The following is a 19,752-nucleotide window of genomic DNA, read 5'->3' as shown; positions in this document are numbered from 1 at the left end:
TTTAAATGAAGAACCCAATGGCACACGTTAGTTTTCTTGCCAATTTTTCATGAGACTAGTAATAATGATATCTAGTCTAAAAAACGTTAAGTGTTTTAGCCAATAGAGGTTCACCTCGTTATATTGCAAATAATGTCTATTGCAAATTGAAGTCGGTTTGACGGATCACTAGTGTAAATCTCTTCGATTGAAGAATCTTCAGAATGAGTACCCCTCAATGTAAAGAAGAGTAAGCCGGGAAAAGGAAAATAGTTGAAGGGCACGACAAATGTTGAGAGCAATGGTGCACTTTCTGCGTCTTTCTTTGTTTTGAACAGCTTCATTTTTCGCACAAACATTAGTAACTTGGCAAATTAGCAATGAAGACCACGATTCAAATCCCAACATAAAAAAAAATGACATGATTTCTTCTCATCTAATAGCACGTACCAGGTGGATTAGTCAAGGCGTGCATAAACTAACCTAAACACCACCATTATATTATCCACAAGAAAAAAAGAAGGATAACACTGTAAACTTAAACCAATAGTCCTACTATTATAAGGTGTGCAAAAGCGTTCTTGAGAGCAGAAATAGCTATTCCCTTACTTCAGTAAAAGAATTGCTTACAATAGCTAATCAAGTTTCAACATACAAGGTAGGTATTGTATTAGAATATTGTACTTAAACTGAATTTCAGCTTGGCTTTTGCATGGTAGTTGTTTTAATACTCGGTATAACTAACAGCAAAGGACCCTATAAAGAAAATCCTATAACACAGATAAAGGTGTATCCAGCTATGACTACGAATTGAGAAGTCAGTTAACATGCCACAATGAAAAAGTATAAACGCCATATTCAACAGAGTGATATGCTTTACTTGAGCCAAGGCTCTATTGGAAACAACCTCTCTACCCTCACAAGGTAGGTAAGGTTTCTGTACACCCCACCCTCCCCAGACCCCACTTGTGTGATTACATGGGTATGTTGTTTTTGTTGTTGCTGCTGCCATATTCAACAGAGTTCATTTCCAACACAATCAGATTTGGTAATGTACAGAGCGAACTATGTGCTATCTAGCCCACCAAGATGGAATAGATTTGTTGATCAATGTGCTAGCACTTGTGGTTGACTCTAATCTGCAATTAAGTAGGAATTATTCTCTAAAACAACTTACATAAAGCTGGAATTGGAAAAAGAAATATATGACAATGCAAGTGCAGTGAAGTGATACACAGGTGTCTCATTCATGTGTGCTTGTGTGTCCACGACAGAGAGAGAGAGAGAGAAACAAACTTTGTAATCTCTTCAACTGCTCTCATAACTTCAACAGAATCTGTTTCTAGCACTTGACCGCCTAAAATTATTTCATCTAGAATGGTGTGCATCTGCAGAAGTCAATCCGTCCATTAGACACAAAATAGGCAGACTAATACTGACTCATACCCCCAAAAAGGCTAGAGAAATAGCACTTGAAATGTATTGCATAGGATGAAGCTTGCTGTTAAACTGTGAATGTGCACAAGCTTTTATTACTAGAGTCTAGAACTATTACGTATGTTAAAGAAGTGACCACATTTTAGTTATACGTTATAACAGTTAAAAGCCACAATGGTGCCCAATTTTGGGAAAAGTGGTGGTCTGGAAAACAGGAGTCCATCTAAACATCTCATGCATTGTAATGATCAGAGTTTGTTGTCAAGGGAGTATGAGAGTTTTGCAACTAATCGGAAAAGATAAAAAGGTTCTGAGACTTATTAATGATATTCCACCAATGCATTATAAAAAAGAGAGATATACTCCACCAATATATCCAAATTGGTTTTCTAGATACGAATATTTAAGTTTCAAAGATAAGTATATAAATACAATAAATAGGTTAGTGCAATACTTTACCTTGCTATAATTGAATACTACATCAAGCTCGCATACACTTCTGAAGCATTTGTCAAGTGTTTCCACAAAAACTGATATAAAGAGAACAACATCATCAACAAGAGCTCATATGAACAAACATTGAAGTAATGCCACTCAAATATCAGCAGCTACCACTAGACATGACACAAGGTTCTATGAACACATAAGTAGCATCTCACAAGTGGAGAAAACTATAGCGGAAGATGATCAAGAGGAAGCCATTCTGTTGACACTTCGCTACATGAAGACGGTAAATGATCATGGAGGAATACTGAGCAACATCTTTATAAAGAACAGATTATGACATGCAGGACATACATGGAGAGAATACACTTGTAACAATATATCATGTGGTGAAATCGTTCTTCCCTGAACTTATTTAAAAAGTAAACAGAAACTGTGAAGAAGCAATTATCCACTCATTTATGAATTAAGCCCATCCCAGAAAATCGAGATTCATTTGCTTTTGTCTCATGCAATGTCAACAAATTGTGCAATATCATTGCAAGTGTTAATAATAAGCAGACCACACCGAAACTGATGTCCAGAAGCTTGGTACTTTTTAAGTTTTAATATGAGTGAGTGTCCATTATCTTTCTCCCCATTGCTTGGAGACAATTATTTCTTCCAAGAACCAAAAAAAAAGCTCTATTGAACTATATTATTGCACATCCCTTATTTCGAGTTGTTGTCTTGGTTTTCCACCTTAAGTTCCATCCTTCTCTTCCTATTTCCAATCATTAAAAGTTGCCATACATAGAATTCTTGACAACATAGTTAGGGGGGGCTAACTTAAAAATGAACTCAAAACGTGTTTCCCCTGCAACTAAACAAGGTAAATAAAGGAAACAAATACCTTGTATTAGGTCGAGCATGGCCAACTCATTCTCAGAGTTATCAAATAGAAACACGAAATATAAGGTAGCATAGTGCTTATACACGAGCCTTGTATCCTGGAAAAGATATAACAACGGCTATTATAATAATTTGCTCTTTATACTTGCGAGTATAAAATGATATAATTTGTATATCACAAAAAAGGAGAGCGCAACAATTTAAAGCAGTCTAGCATTAAGTTGTTGCCTAAGTGATACTAGTATCGATGGAACTGCACTTGTCCTATTTTGGCCCATCATTTACCTAGGTTTAATCAATATTAATTATCTAAAATCCACTATTTCAGTTGGAAAGTAAGTTTTCTGCATGTATGTAACTTCCCACTTGATGGGAGAGGATAAATAACATAAAACTAATGAAAAATAAGTTTCCCTCTCCAAAAAGGCAAGGGTAGAGAAATGAAGTTTCTATAGTTTCATGTATCAAGTTTCTATAGTTTCATGTCTATCATTTCAAGAATTTACACAGCATCAAAGCATTCTATCTTAGATAACGTGTCATTATATGTATAGGGAAAATCCTTAAGAGCTAAGATGATAGAGTTATGTACTATTTTCTAATGGTAGATTGTGGAATATTTATAATCTATATACATAATTTCCTCACATAGCTAGCAAAGCCAGCACAAGCATTATATAGAGTTACAGAAGGATGCTTCCATAATCCACATAGTAAATGATGGAAGAATTACTAAGCAAAAAATTGCTGCCAGGACCGAAAGAATAAACAAGGAGACAATCAAGTAATTTACCGGGCCGAAAATTGAACCTAAGCTCCGAATAAAATTGCTGACATTGTCAGGCCTGTTGCTTAAGACTGAAAGATGAAATCCAAAAAGAAAGAAAGAAAGAAAAACTCATCCAACATCCAACAAAACGAAACCTCAGTTCAATCAAATTGGAGTTGATTTCCTCATATGGTCATTCAACTAATAGTCTCAGAAAGTCACTTTCTTTGTTGAAGGAAATTGAAATGAAAAAGAAAGGTAACCATTAGTTGAGTGACCATACGAGAACTCAACCCATCGAATTGTGTATTTACCTGCGTAGACATGGCGTATGAGCTCCTGTTGCTTCTCCACTGGCTAATTCCAACCCCAACAACAAAATTCAAAGTTTTTATTGAAATCAAACTCAGCAAAAATACTAATAAACAGGATTGAATCAAAGATAATTATGAGGGGCCAACCTGGAATTCGTAGAATTTGGAAAGACGAGGCTTGCCGAGGGTGTTAATAACCATTACCGCCTTTATCATTCTTTCTTCCTCTAAATCTCACAACAACAACTGTCAATGCTACTCTCTGTCTCTCTCTTTCTCGATCATTGATTGTAATTTGTAAAATATTATAAATTTGGTCCTTTATTATTCTTAAATTTTATTTTACTACTTGTAGTATCTAATTAAACACATTTCACCTTGAGTTGATAGAATTGTGTACATATTTTTCCTGAATAGTTGTAATGTAACTAAATATAAGAGTTTGAATCTATATATTATAGACGAATAGAGACGAGTATTTTATAGAGTTAATTCCTTGAATGGTCACCTTCTTTGTTTAAAATTTTAAATCAAATTTAAATACTTATTTTTATTTATTTTTAGGATAATAAAACTCACCTCGAATCTCTGAATTTTTTTTCACTAAAAAAAGTACCTAAACGTCTCGAAAGCTAGGAAATTTTCTATTCATTTTAGGCAAAATTTATTATTCAAAAATTTGTTTTAAAAAAAAAAATAATAATAGACATATTTAACTCATCAAGCTCTTTTAACTAAATTTATATTTTGTACTCAATCAAATATGACCCGTTTAAAAAGCGGCAAAAAATAATAAACTAGCACGTAATCTAAATGAATTTGAATTAAAAGATTTATTTTTAAATCTATAGATAAATTTAAAAATTAAAATATAAAAAGTTGAATTTGAGTTACTTTAGGGCTTGAGTTTTATATATAGGGCTAGATATTACTATTATATATAAGAGCAAATGTGAGGACTTTTGTAGTCCTCACAATAATTTCCCAAGTTTTTAAAAACTTTTAATTAATTTGTCCTAATTTTATTTATTTAATTTTTGTTTTGTTGTTTTAAAGTCTCTTTTTAAAAGCTATCGAACGCAGGACTTTTGTAGTCGCATAATTTTCAAATTTTTTTAAAACTTTTTAATTAATTACTTTTAGGTCTAATCTTATTTACTTAAATCGATTTTTTTTGTTTTTGTTTTTTAAAGTCTCTTTTTAGTATCGAACCTCTGTCGTTTTTCACGTACTTTGATTTTACGATTGGTGCTCGATATCGCTTTGAGCTCGATTAATCTAATAAAACATCGCGCTTTATTCGGGGGGGCGCTTTCCTCCAAAGATTTTATTCCATATCCGTATTGAACCACAATCACGATTAAAGAGGAGCTTGGCATGACGTGTTATTAAATTATGTTTTTGTCTTAAAAAAAATTAATTATGTATAGATTATTTATTTAAAACTAAATAACTAAATTAGGATACATAAGTTATAATGTAGTTTAAATTTGATTTGAATTAAATAATTTCATCAAAATGGAATTAAAATATTAAAGGAAAATAAAAATTTTGCTTTCATAAGCTTGTGGGACTACGATGGAGTATATGATTGTTTAAAAATTGTACTAATATAAAATTATATTTCTTTAGTTAAAATTACTTTTAGGGCTTGAGTTTTATATATAGGGCTAGATATTAATATAACAAGTTGAAATATCTATATCTTAACATGAAATAAATTAAGAATATATTATATCTCATATAAGACTTATAATTAAAAAAAATTAAAATAAAAAATAAGAATAATAATATAATATTTTAAAATAAATATTTCACTAATAAAAAAATTATACCTTTTGCATGAGAAATAAAAAGATCCCGATGGTGGTCTTTAATTTTTGTCCCTTAAATTGGTGGTTCTTATTTTTTGGCCACTGCCTTTGCAAATTCTGCCAAAAATTAAGGACCACCAATTTAAGGGATAAAAATTAAGGACCACCCCAGGGAAGGCCAATCCTGCAAATTGCCCACCCCTTAACGCAATAATAAAAGGGAATATTTGCACTGTATGGCCCATTTTGAGGGCACTTATAATCGAATGAATCTTTGCAAGCAAATCTAAAATGGGAATAAAATTTGAATATTTTCCATAGAATGGTCATTTGTGCAAATATTCCAATATAAGTCGCACAAATAGGCCAATTATCAAAGTAGTTGTGTCGGAAACCCAGTAGATTAAAAAAGGCCCATTATCTGTTTCTTCTTCTTCTTGTTGGGGGTTTAGCTGTTCCACTGCAGCAGTTCAGGGTTTTAGACCAAAAACCATTCCTTATAAGCTTTTATGCAGTGCCGGAAGTCTCAAAAGATAATCAAAGTAGCTTTTTTCTTCTGAGCTGGAAACTGCATAGCAATGGCGTTAAGTTACACGGACTCGATGAACTTGAAGGTTAGGGCATTGTTGAAGGAGGTCCAGCTCGAACACTCCCCTGAAATCACTGCAACCGTCGACAAGTTCGTCTCCGCCATCAAAGAATCAATTGATAAGATCCCTGAGGACCAGGTCAATACTCTTTCTAAAACCTTTATGATATATTGGAGAACCTAGTAATGCTTTAGTTAGTAGCGGAGCCAGTATTTTTACTAAGAATATGAAGAAATTAACACACAAAGAAGCAAAGAGAGTTCAACATCTATATATATATATATATATATATGAAATAATTTTAACCTTATATATACAGTTAACTTGCTATTGCGGCAGCGGGTCTATCTGAATTCTCTCCATATGACACACAAAACACAATATATATATATATATATATATATATATATATATATATATATATATATATATAGTTGAACAATTTAAAATTATGTACGCAGTGTCTCACTCACTGATGGTTGTTAAAAAAAACAAAAAAGTCACACACGGACACAAAAATAGTAGTTTCTTAATTGTGCTGAGTTACTAGTTGACTCCACTACTCCACTCTCCTCTTTTAATTAGTGAATCATTATTTGGCAGGTTACGGCTGACTTGGCTCCAGGGTTTGTTAGAGACATCAATGCTGATAAGGTGGAATTCACGTTTAAGAAGCCAAAATCTTTAGAAGTTTGTGGGAGTTATTCTATACAATGCGTTACCAAACACGATCTAAATGTGGATCTTTTTCTTCACTTGCCAAAGGTGTGCTGTCGATATTACGCTACTTGATGTGTATTCTATTATGTTGTAATTAATTTACTTTTCAGTTTGATGCTAAGTTCAAATGCTATACTTGATTATACGATAATGTAAGAAAAGGATAATTTCACATCGTTTGAAATGGTCTAAAAGTTTTAATTTTTAGCTCTTTCTTAGTCTATATAATGGTGCAGGATTTATAAGCTATGGAAATGTGAGAATGTTTAAATTGCGAAACAATCAAATCACTTGAAATCAGAAACTGCTCTACGTGGTCTGACTCCATTCAAAAGTTGGGTTGACAGCAATGCAGGGAACATGATGAATAAAGCAAGCTATCTGTTTTTCCATCTTCTCCTTATAGCTTCTTTTGTTACACAATATAGGCCTTCTAAATTCCAAACTATGAATGTGGAGAAATTGAAAGAAGTTTTACTTAATGAATCCTGGTCGAGGTCTTATGATACTGGAAAAAAAGTGGCCTGGGAAACACACATGGAATGATTGTTATATAGTTGTGATCAGTGGCGGAGCTAGGATTTTCACTAAGGGGGTTCAAAAATATAAAGGAGTAAACAAACGAAGAGGCCAAAGGGGTTCAATATCTACTATGTATACATAAAAAATAATTTTAACCTTGTATATACTGGGCAATTTTTGGCCGAAGGGGGTTTGGCTCCGCTCCTGGTTGTGATAGAATTATAAGTTTTTGTTCGTGGGATCTATCATAGGTGAAAGCTCATTCGTTGGGATGCTGAATGAATGGTGTGCAGATAGTACCTACTGCTTCATGTGCACATAATCAGAACCAAATTAATTTGCGCAAAATGATCATGCCGGTCTCATAGTGAATAACCACATTCATGATATGTTCCTCTTCTGACAATCATTAAAAAAAAAAAAATCCTGATCAAAAAATGATGTGTTCCTCTTCTTAGTTTCTTGTTGTGACATTTTTTTTTTCTTTTAATCTGTTCCTTCTGGCAGGAGTGCTTTTATGAAAAAGATTACCTAAATTATCGATACCATGCCAAAAGATTCCTTTATCTCTGCAAAATCAAGGAGCAGCTGACAAAATCTCCATTAATCAAAGCTGTGAGGTGGTCTAGTTTCCAAAATGAGGCTCGGAAACCTATATTACTTATCTATCCAGGTCTAGTCAGACTATCTGCCCTACGTTCTCTTGCTTCTTCGTGGGTAAAGTTATCTGGCGTCTACTGCAAGTTTCAGTTCATTTAACTGACTTGATGTTCTTTTGTTATTGAAGCTGTTAAGCTTATTGGAAATGCTGAATTTGTTGTGAGGATAGTTCCTACTGCAACATCTTTGTTCAGTGCAGCAAAACTTCGGCTGGAGCGAAACAATATCCATACTCTCAAACAAGGTTTATATATTTAGATATTTTGTCAAACTTCTATGTTCATATTGAGTTGCTTCTTAATAATGATTGCACTTATTTCCACATCTAGGAGATGCTTTACGAGCAACACCCAGGTACAATAATAGTATATTGGAGGACTTGTTTCTTGAGGATAATGCAGAATTTGTCAAAAAAACTTTCTCTGGATGGAAAGAATTGGGGGAAGCCTTGATACTGCTAAAAGTATGCCAATTTTGTTTTAAGGAATTAGTATAGTCCAATAGCTTGCTTTTCTTAGTCAGAATATTACATCAGGTCCATATCTGTAGGTGTGGGCTCGGCAAAGGAGTTCAATCTATGCCCATGATTGCTTGAATGGGTTTCTAATCTCTATAATATTGGCCTTCCTTGCAACAAAACCTGGTAGGCATCATATAACCAGTTCCATGAATACAATGCAGATATTTCGCATCACAGTGGACTTCATTGGTATGTATTTTGTCCTCTATCCTGGTTTTCTTGTACTACGATTACCTGCACAAGCAGAAGATAAAACATGTTCTAGATTGAGACATAGATATGTTAGACTTCTGTTGGAAAATGTAAGATATCACAGAGGATTAAGTATTTCTTAGTTGGTTGGAGTTGGTAGAAAAGAAAAAGTTGATCAAGTCAGCTTAACTTAAAGAAATTTATGAAATCCTTGAGTATGCTAAGAATTCCCTATTCGATCTCTCTTATTTGTTGCTGGCCGACCTCTCCTTAAGCATCCCTCCTTTTCTTCCTCTGGTTAATGGGGAAAACTTCATTGTGACCTTTGTATTTTGCATTGAACGAGATGAGAATAAAATTCCTAGCTGCAGTGTGTTAGTTCATCCTATGACTTTTGGGCATCAAACACTTGGGTTTTTGGGTGTGGGGTTGGTTCATAAGAAAAGTTATGTCGGGAGTTGCATGGATTGTGATACTGGATTAACAATCCCTGGATTTTGTACACTTGAGGATAGCCTATTTTCCCTTATTTATTTCTCGTGCACCCACGAGATTCCAATAGGTATAGAAGATCGGGTGTTGTTCGTAAAAAAAATATCTTTTTGTTTGGTCTTCTACTTTTTGCTATACTTCTTGTGCGCGGGTATCTTCTGCCCATTTGTTAAGAAAATCTTATTACTTGAAAAAAAGTGCATATGCTTTCTTTGACGAATGTTTGATTCATTACATACAAAATCGATTGTAACATCGGGATTAATAATCCCGTGTGCTTATATTCGGAAGCAAAAATTCACCCAAACGCCGGATAAAATAATCCTGAATTTGGCGGGGATTTTTTTTCTCTAATCCTGGCAACAAGCAACCCCTTAAGTCATGGTGATAAGCATGATTTGTTTAGCTAAACTAGGTACAACAACAACAAACCCAGTGAAATCCCACAAAGCGGGGTTTGGGTTTAGCTAAACCAGGTAACTTATTTAAAAGGCCCGCTTACTACGTTAGATGCTTAAATTATCTTTGATCCTTAGAATTTGTGGCAACCTGCATTTGACTTTTTCTTGAACGGGAAAAAAGGAGTTCTCCGTCGGATAACTCCTGCATTTGACTTGAAAACCAATTACCCAACAATTAATAGTCTCCCGAACAACCGCAACATACCCGGTAAAATCCCGCGTGTGGGGTCGGGGGAGGGTAAAGTGTGCGCCGGACACTTACCCTGTCTCGGAAGATAGGGAGGTTGTTTCGGAAGACCTTGGCTCGAGAAAACATAAGAAGAGGTCGGATAAGCACGAGCGGTTGACAAAATGAAAATGAAATGAAAATGACAAGTCATGATAGAAAGCGATGCGAGAAAAGGAAGCGATGGCTACCACGGATAAGTAAAATAATTGAAGTACGAGAAACGACACATAGTAGGAAGCATCAAATGACGATAGACTATATATCAAAGCTGCGACTACTGCGCGCCTGCCTGTCGAGTCATCAGCAACCTCTGTCTAAAGATCGTAATCCGTCGGGGCGGGCCATTGCGCCATGTCTGTCTAAGTACCTCTCTCTAATGTACTTCGGCCTACCTCTGCCTCTGCAGGAAACCGTATAGCTAACCTTTCACACCTCACCGCGGGGCATACTGTGTCTCTCACTCTCGCGTTCCCCGAACCATCTCGGTCTCGCTTCCGCGTCTTGTCCTCCCGGCGATGCCACTCCATGTCTCGGATATCTTCGTTCTAATCTATCTACAGTGTGCCCGCATCCCATGAAAATTCTCGATTCTTAACTTTCGTCTTTTGGACATGAGAGTTCTTGGCGCAAACACTGCTCGTACGACAAAGTCGGTCTCGGACCGCTTTGTAGAACACGCCTTTAAGTTTTGGTGGCATTAACGTCACCACGGCACTCTGAGCGAGCCTCCGTTTCATCCACCTGCGCTAATACGATGTGAGACATCACAGGTCAATATCCAATTTCCTTGTATAATAGACCACGAGATATTTGAAACTTCCTTTCTTTTTGACGGCACAGGTACCAGCGTCACTTCCACGCCCGGCCCTCGTTGGTCACGTCATTGAACTTACACTCCCGTGGCAATGCTGTCTTGGTCTACTCCTTGAACCCTTTAGACTCCAGAGTTTGTCTCCAAAGCTTAGCGTTCACTCCACTGCGTGTCTCGTCAATCAAGACTATATCATCCGCGAATAACATACGCCATGACACCTCACCTTGGATTTGCCGCGTCAAACAATCCATCACTAAGGCAAATAAAAATGGGCTAAGAGATGATCCTGGTGCAACCCATCTCCCTTTGGGAAGTGCTCAGGAGTCACCTCCTTTGTCCTTAATAGTCTCCCAAACATTTGTAAATAACCTTAGCATGAATATGAACTGAAGTTATGGGCTTAATGTACAAAGAGTTTCTCTAGAACTGATGACATTATTTAACATGTATATTTCCGAGCATTTGGTGCTGTGGTAATTTTGTTTTTCTCCATCTTTTATCTTTTCATTTATTGGAGTTAGCTAATCAAGGCAAGAGAAATATCTTAATTGGTGTGATCTTCATACTTATTTTTTATTTGATTGAGTTAGAGAACAACTTCAGTACTAATCATTTCTCTATGTTTGCAGCCACCTCTAAGACATGGGATAAAGGGCTTTTTATTCAGCCCCAGCATGAAAAAAATGCTTCAAACAAGGTTTATTACTTTGCTATGTTTGGTGATTACAAGTTATAGTTGTCAGCAAGTGTGCACGAGAATTTAAGAAGACATACTTACCAAAAAGAACGTGTGAAAGATTATAAAGATTTATCTCGGCAACGGAATTTTACCTTACCTTATCAAAAAATAAAGATATATATGATTCATGATTGACTTAATTTGGAAGAAGTTCCAAGGATTTAATTAAGAAGTAAAAATCCAAGACCTTTATGATAAAAAAGAAACTAACAATCAACAAGGAGTGAAAAAGTTATTAAATCACCTGGACAGAGAATGGAGCTTCACCTTTCCAAGCAATGTACATGGGAGAGTGTCAGACCTGTTGCCCACCTTACATTGCATTAGTTCGTGTACTTGTTTGGTTATTGTCTCAGCTAAATCAGTATATCTGTCTCTGGTTATTATGCTTACAGAATATTTTTTCTGGGCTGATTGTTACAGATCCCTTTTTTATTAGTCTAAATTGGTGACATGATCATAACAACAAAGGCTTTTAATTAGTTCATTCCTCCATTTCATGCATTTTAGGCGTCAACATCTAAAAGCCTTGTTACAAATGCCATTATTCGGTCTTTGAGAACTCGCAACTCACTACCTGATTGTAGTTGCTCCTCTTCATAAGATGCATGAGTTCCATTTTTTGTGAATTGCTTCAACTTCTTATTTTCTCTTTCTTGTCTCCAAGGTATTGTGACAAGTCTAATAATTTAAACTGCAGTTGTACCCATACTCATTGTAAGTTTGAAATTGCAGGATATGCAGTTGTTTCCTGTGGTCATTTGCAATTCATTTGAGGACTTCAATTTGGCATTCCGCCTGTCGCACAATGGTTTCCAAGAGGTGATTTATGAGAATTTTAAAGTGCACATTAAGCTGATTTAATCTAAATAATAAGAGCATAGTCATTTTGACCGTAATGATCTAATAGCTAATGAGAATGGAGAAATAATAACACTGCCCTTCCTCCATAGTTTGTTTCTCAGGTGCTCCAAAAAAGCAAGGAGAAAGGTTTTTATTTCAACTCTGATTCATGTTCCTCTAATACAATGTTTTGATTGCTTTTATAACTTACAGCTGCGTAAAGAGGCTGCTTTGGCAGTTAATTGCATCAATAAATGTGAAGATGGTGGTTTTGATGAGCTTTTTATCACAAAGATTGACTTTCCAGCTAGATATGACTACTGTGTGAGGTGCGTCAAGGATACTGTATTTGCTCTACTATTAGTGTCTTCGAAGTGAATTTCCTTTTGCTATTATCAGAGTTCTGAATTTGTGGTGGCAATTATGAATGATGCTATTTGGAGCTAGTCGTCCTATAAAATAATGAGTATGTTTAAATATCTATTGAAAGATCTGTAATACACTATGTTCCGCTGGACTTTGGAGCTTTTATAAGGGGGATGCAACAGAAGAGGCTTTGTTGGGGGAAACGCTAACAAGAATGGGTCATGTACTAATACTAAGTGATTATTCTAAGTTCTCGATGACAATTCATGGGAGTATAAATATCTTTTATTAGCCTTTTTTAATTTAGTTGTTCATTAGCAAGGTCACTCATATCGTGCTTTGATTCTCTAGGTTAAACTTGAGGGGAAACAGTGAAGTTTCAAGCTCAGGATTCTGCTTAGATGATGAATTTTGGAGATCTCAGGAGCAGAAGGTACTCTCCCTCATGGACCAAGGGTTTGGAGACAGATCTAACTCTGTTCGTGTTATTTGGAGAAACATTCCATCTGAATGCAACTTTGAAGAGGTATATATTATCGGTTGTTCTTCAACTAAGATATCATGGTGCATAACTGATCTTATTCTGGTAACAAACTATTCTAGGGACTGTCAGAGCTAGACAATGAGCCGTTGCTTATTGGGATTTCTGTCAACTCTGCAGAGGCAGCCTTTAAAATGACTGTCGTAGGTCCTAGCCCTGAGGAAAGAGATAAGGTACAAGTCTATCTTATTGATTATCCAGTTGGCTTTTATTCAGTCTGCTTTACTCAAGCATACTTCATTACATCCCACCAGGCTTTAGAATTTCGGAAGTTTTGGGGAGAAAAGGCGTCTCTTCGACAGTTTCGTGATAGTAGAATAGCTGAAGTTGCAGGTTTGGTCATAGATATACTTCTGTTTCTGCTACTGCCATACTGAGTGACTGTTGAAATTGATATATTTTTATTTCCATTCTGTATGGTCCTCAAATGCCAGTATGGGAACATGAGGAGTGGCAAAGGCATCTCATCATAAAAGATATTGCTGAGCATGTTTTGTCTAGGCATCTTTCCATACCCAAAGAAAAGATCATTCCTACTGTGGATCAACTTGATTTTTGTCTCCTCCACAGGGATGTAGGTATGGTCATAATTGCTGGTTACTTTTAAATGTTACCTTCTCAAAAAAAAAAAAATATTTGCTGGTTACTTTCAGCTTTATGCCTTCTCAAAGCTTGAAGAATGTACCTTGTGAATAATGAAGTTGATTTTCAGATCCTATATCATTCTCAAAAAGTTTGCTGGTGGCACTTGAAGAGCTGTCAAAGCGTTTGCTTCAGCTTAATGACATTCCACTAAAGGTGTCGACTGTGCAAGCTCTGGACTCAGGTTTCCTGTCTCTACTCAAAGAGTGCTGTTCATACATATATATTTGATGCTTCTATTCTGCAAATGTGGTTTGTGCTTACAATTAGTCACAGCTGCTAGGTTGACATCTGTCTTCCCGCCCATGCCTCATCCTCTGGCACACGAGAAGGGTGTTCAGATAAAACCAAGGAAACCTGTTTCAACCTGTATAAATCCAGTTGAAGTTATGATTCAGGCATGAAAAGCTATCCCTGTATGGTTTTTTTGTTGTATAATCTGCAGTGAATCCCAAGACTTCTTAATGATTCCCTTCCCTCTTCTTTTTTACTAGCTTGAAGGATCTGGAAATTGGCCAATGGACGAAATTGCAATAGAGAAGACAAAAACTGCGTTTCTTCTTAGAATTGCTGAGAGGTTAGTCTTTCTTGAGTTTATTTTTCAAGGAACAATATTTTTATGTAAGCCAACATTAACCTCATTTGAGTGCACCATTATGGCAGTCTGCAGAACAATTGGGGGATGGAGTTTACAGCTACAGAAGATGATGTAGATGTTCTAATGTCTGGCTATGCATTCCGCCTTAAAATTTCTCATGAAAGGGCTCTAGGTTTGGTGACTGGGCAAAGTAAGACAATTTGTACCTGTATTCTCTACTTCTTAGGGCTCGTTTGGTTAGAAAACAAGTTATCCCAGGATACCTAATCCTGGGATTAGTTATTCTGGGATTGTTATTCCACCCTCAATGTGGGATAAAAAAACACTATAATCCCACGATTAGTTATCCCGCGTTTTTGTTCCAACCAAACGTGGGATAAGGCGGCACTAAATTTTTATCCCAGGAAACGAGCCCTTAGTGTATATAGGAAATCTCCCTTTTCCTATGGAACTTACCTTATAAAAGAAAAGACACTTTGTGCCTGTAGTGACCTACTGTTCTTTCTGTAAGAACATATTTCTGTGTATTGATGAAGGATGTTTCTTTCTATAGGTAATAATAGTCGACAATGGAGCCTCTCTGCTGACAGAAAACTTCTTCTCCGACAGCAACATGCGAGCAAGATTAATGCTTTAAGGGGTCGTTATCCCATATATGGACCAATAGTTCGGTAAGAACCTGAGTTCATACTCCATGCCCTCTTTGATCCTCCTGATAGCTCATTTACCTCTTTGCTTTGCAGGCTAGCTAAAAGATGGGTCTCCGCACACTTATTTTCCACGGTGCTGACAGAGGAGGCAGTTGAACTGTTGGTTTCAAATCTTTTCTTGAGACCTTTGCCATTTGAACCTCCTTTCTCCCGAATAACAGGATTTTTGAGGTTTAATATTTGTCGCTCAGAATTCATTTTTACTCAATTATATTAGTACCATTTACTTTCTCTTTCCCTATGGAATCTGCAGTTATTCCATACTTCACTGCTTGCAGTTCTTCTCATTTGCTATCCCAAGTTTGTGAGAGAATACTTATCATATTATATATTGGTGAGTGTGGTGCATATTAAGATAAGTTGATATCTGCGGAAGCTACTTCTAACTGCTCATAAATAAAGGACTCTACAATATGAGAAGCTTCAAGGCACTTGTGCTGTCTGATGAAATTTTTAACTTTAACGCAGACCAAGAAAGAATTGTTGAAGGTGCAGATCAGTTTTGTTAAGATTGTCTACAGTTAACAGAATTAAAAAACCCCAAGATGATCTTGGGGCTTGACGCAAATTATAAAAAGCAAAGGACTCAACTTAAATAAGAAATTTTTTTGTACCTCTATATATTTAAGCAGCAGCGGATTCCTCAAAAGAATAGAAAAGACAGGGTGCAATTACAGTTTTCCTTGTAGATTGAACCATGTAGGCTAGAAGATCCACATAACACAAAAGTTACTGACATAACGGTAGTCACGTCAAAACATACTCTTGCGAGCAGTTAATTGGTAGTGTTTCTTGCAAACCAAGGTTTGAGCACTGGTAGTTGTGTTCTTTTTCCTTGCTTGTTTTTCCCCTTTTTAATACCTGTCCTTCTATGCTCGTTGTTGTTTTGAGGTAAGAAATAGACGAAATCTGAAGTGGTGCTTTTAGTTTCAAATTTAATTATAAACTTTGTAAGTTGGTCACTTTTTCTTATAATCTGTATCTTAAACAGGTTCTTACGATTATTGTCGGAATATGATTGGGCCTTTTCTCCCTTAATCGTTGATTTTGATGGCGACTTTTCAACTGAGGAGAAAAATAAAATTAATGTAAGTACCAAGTCAAATAATCAATCTTTGGAGGGCATTTTTGTTGGTAAAATTTTCCCATGCTTTTTTCTTGTTTTTCCATGTAATATTTTTATAATTCAGAATACTATTTTCAAATGAATTTTGACAGGAGAATTTCATGACAAGTCGAGAAGAGCATGAAAAGGACACACAGAATTTAAGTCCTGCAATGTTCTTAGCTACTAAATATGACATCGCATCTGAAGCATGGACAAGATCCTCACCAACTACAGCAGTAAGTGGTTCTCAATTATCAAGCACTTGTATTAAATCTTTGTCTGTATTTCATGGAATCTTGTTCACCGAAACAGAAACATGTGAAGAAGTATAATGTTTTGCATCCTAATACTTTATATATGTTCCGAAAGACCTGTTGATTAGATGTCAACTTAAGACAATTGATCCTAGAATGTATGACCAAGGTTTCAAATGTAGAAAAGTGGCCGCTGGAGAGGCTCATGGAAATTTTAATTTCTATTTGCAACCAATCTTTTGCTGCTCCCTTACTACCATATACATGCTCACGACAAAAGTAATTCTTAATACTCTATGCAAACCAAATTGTTTGTCGTAGCATCATTTTAGAGATAGGAGAATTATTTCATATGATTGTAACCATGATGTGTACTGTACTATATTTGGACCAGTGAGGTCAGAACTCTCAAACTGAACGTTATTGAATAGGAAGCTTATCAAACATATATATGACACAAAATTACACCAGATCTACGTTTCCACTTCTTGTGCAGCTTTTTCTCTTTTATACTCCTAGACTAGATAATGAAGCAGTAACTCTAGAAGTAACACGTTAAATATATATTGTAAACCTCATTGTCAAACCTTTCACCCAGGAGCTCAATATTGATCCTATTCCTCCTTATCTCCCTTGGTGGCTTGATCCCTATACCTTATGGTTGCAGGTGGAGGGTCCTTACCATTAGGTTATCCCTCACTCATCTTAAAATTTCAATTAAGTCAATCATGGATGTTTAGCTTGGGAAACAGGACTACTTTTTTAGTAATAAACAATTTTATGAACCAAAGTGAACTTTGAAGTACAGATCAAAAAAACTGTGAGTACTGGACAGACAGCCACAGCACTTCAGCACGCTACTTACCTACTTGCTACTCCCAGAGAAATATTGTTAACGTTATGGCTTGTGAGATATCACAAGATCAAGCAATCAAACAATAAAATCAAGCATTTAAGCCTTCTACGGAACTAAGACAACTCCTTTAATTTAACACAATCTGAGCATGTAGGTGTGGCAGCCTGACTAGTTTTAGGAAATAGTCATTCAGTGGTCTTGAGCACAGACTCCTCTCATGATCGTGGTGTGTGTGGATAAGTTTTCGTGATTGTTATTGCTTTTCCTCTGGCATTAATGTGGGTACTGTTGTGTACTAGGACCTAAGAAGACTGGTGGCTTATTCAACTAGCAGTGCAAATTTGTTGACCAAACTGATTTCGCAAGATGGATATGATTCTTATGGATGGAAAGTACGTAAAAACATCAACGGTTCCTGTGAATTGGTTTTGCTGTAATCTGTCATTCATAGTGCTGTTGACTTTTATCTTGCAGTGTCTTCTCCGCACGCCTCTGAGCAACTATGACGCTGTTGTTCTTCTCCACAGGGATAAATTGCCCTATCCCGAGCATCTTCTCTTCCCATCCGAACTTGAACAAGGTTCTTTTTCTCATCTTAGTTTGTGCTTGCATTTTTTTCCGCGTGACATCTACCTCTATTTCCTCACCCCTTTTCATCCATTAAGCATTGAAAACACCAGTACTAATTAGGGTCTGAAACACTTCCAATTTCTTCTAGAGCGGTGTGTGGTGCGTGGGCGTGCAACCAAGGTTTTCCATCCATTCTTTTCTCCTGGAGACTTCAAAGTGAACTCTGGGGAATTGAAAAATAAGCTGATGGTGAATTTTGATCCAGTAAGGTGCTTTATTTCTGAGATCGAGGCAAGTACTTACATTTGCTGACATTTTTCCACTGAGGTGCAAGTCAGTTATTGAATCCCTTGAACCCCCTGTTCCTGTGATGCTGATTTTCTTCTTTCTTCCTGCCCCCATCTGATGCAGAGAGGATTTCCCGATGAGGTCAAGGTGTGGTATGATGCTGTGGGTGGTGATGCTCTTGGTCTTACATTAGGAAAAGCAAGTTCAAAGGTATGCTTTCTAGTTGTACTGGAGTAACGATGCTGTTTGGATGTTTTATAACAAGATGGTACTTGTGGTCTGTTTTCCAGAAACGGAAGCATGATGACTCCACAGAGAGCAAGGATCTCCTGAGTACGCTAAAAACCATAGGCGAGGCTGGGAAAGGCCTTGTTAGAAGTATTCATGTTGTCAAGGCCCGAAAAACATAATACTTAAAATGTTCAAAAGAACGTTGCCAGTGTTGGTGTAACTCTATGTACACTATGCGTATTATTAAGGTTACTGTTGGCTGGCAGGGAGCTCTTCAAATTTTGCAGCACAACTTTTGTATATGTGTAGTTCTCCAGTCGAAGAGTCAGCCAATAGCCACCTGTATTTGTATTGAGAAATTCATTTTATTCTTTGAGAAAAAGAAGAGAGAAGAAAATAGAAAAATGTTAGAGCATGCATTATCATCTATTGTTTTCGCTATTATTTTTTTCATTTTTATTAAAATCATCTATGGGTTTACAGTGGGTGTGTTATTTTATTCTAACCAATTGAGCCCCGACCAATTGTTTAACGTTATGCACAATCCAGATTCATACATCACAAGAGGGAGATTGTAGTAGTGTATGTTGTGTCGAACTTATCTAAGTGGATTTTATAGTGATTTTGTACTTGAACAAGGATTTTTGAATTCGGGGAATATGGCAATTGTTTGAGGATTGGGAGTAGGTGAGTATTATCATACTTGAGTGATATAGATTTGTTAATTTTGGATTCATTTCCAGCACAATAATTTTCAGGGTTTCAAAGAAAAATTATTTTCCCATTTTCAAATGGAAATAAAACTTTACAAGTGATATTAGTTGGGGTTGGGATATCTAGACAAAAAAAAGAAAGAAGTAGTTTAGGTGCGGAGTAAATGTTAGATAAAACCGTTAACTTTAAGTAAATGCAGTTATCATACCAAAAACTGGAAAAATAAAAATAAAAAATCCTTTGGCTGCTGTTACCTCACATATAGAAAAACAGCTTGAAATCTTACCTAACGAAAAGAAAATATTTGTTAACAATTGCAAGAAATCAGTTATACTTCTAAAAAAATATAAATGATAATTTGACTAAATTATTCTTATTTATTTTTTGATGTCAATACATGGATGACTATATTTAGGCCCTATATTTACTCAAACTACTGAGCTA

At 36.0% G+C, this 19,752-nt stretch overlaps 2 protein-coding genes across 3 annotated transcripts; one reads left to right on the top strand and one right to left on the bottom strand.

The window, feature by feature from the left end:
- Positions 1 to 623: 623 nt before the first annotated feature.
- On the bottom strand, positions 624 to 4,106 carry LOC132046557 (AP-3 complex subunit sigma-like). Its single transcript, XM_059437216.1, has 7 exons — positions 3,982 to 4,106; positions 3,835 to 3,877; positions 3,545 to 3,609; positions 2,753 to 2,849; positions 1,876 to 1,946; positions 1,276 to 1,367; positions 624 to 1,118 (listed from the first exon to the last, which is right to left on the bottom strand). Exons 1-7 carry the CDS (start codon positions 4,048 to 4,050, stop codon positions 1,052 to 1,054), a joined length of 504 nt encoding a protein of 167 aa, XP_059293199.1. The 5' UTR covers positions 4,051 to 4,106; the 3' UTR covers positions 624 to 1,051.
- A 2,033-nt stretch (positions 4,107 to 6,139) lies between these two features.
- Positions 6,140 to 18,983, top strand: LOC132046556 (uncharacterized). Of its 2 annotated transcripts, none has more exons than XM_059437214.1 (26): positions 6,140 to 6,376; positions 6,842 to 7,003; positions 7,988 to 8,153; positions 8,268 to 8,384; positions 8,470 to 8,603; positions 8,690 to 8,849; positions 11,478 to 11,545; positions 12,323 to 12,409; positions 12,644 to 12,759; positions 13,148 to 13,322; positions 13,400 to 13,510; positions 13,592 to 13,670; positions 13,772 to 13,915; positions 14,050 to 14,163; positions 14,256 to 14,377; positions 14,474 to 14,556; positions 14,643 to 14,767; positions 15,131 to 15,248; positions 15,321 to 15,458; positions 16,279 to 16,375; positions 16,506 to 16,631; positions 17,805 to 17,897; positions 17,980 to 18,085; positions 18,224 to 18,366; positions 18,487 to 18,573; positions 18,654 to 18,983. In XM_059437214.1, the coding sequence occupies exons 1-26, from the start codon at positions 6,227 to 6,229 to the stop codon at positions 18,771 to 18,773; spliced, it is 3,141 nt and encodes a 1,046-aa protein (XP_059293197.1). In that variant the 5' UTR covers positions 6,140 to 6,226; the 3' UTR covers positions 18,774 to 18,983. The 2 variants fall into 2 exon arrangements, with proteins under 2 accessions (XP_059293197.1, XP_059293198.1); XM_059437215.1 differs by having other exon boundaries at positions 18,224 to 18,370; positions 18,491 to 18,573.
- The last annotated feature ends 769 nt before the right edge of the window (positions 18,984 to 19,752 follow it).

This window comes from Lycium ferocissimum, chromosome 2 (genome assembly GCF_029784015.1).
Source record: "Lycium ferocissimum isolate CSIRO_LF1 chromosome 2, AGI_CSIRO_Lferr_CH_V1, whole genome shotgun sequence".
NCBI classification, from domain to species: domain Eukaryota; kingdom Viridiplantae; phylum Streptophyta; class Magnoliopsida; order Solanales; family Solanaceae; genus Lycium; species Lycium ferocissimum.
This window is presented reverse-complemented; position numbering and strand designations above follow the sequence as displayed.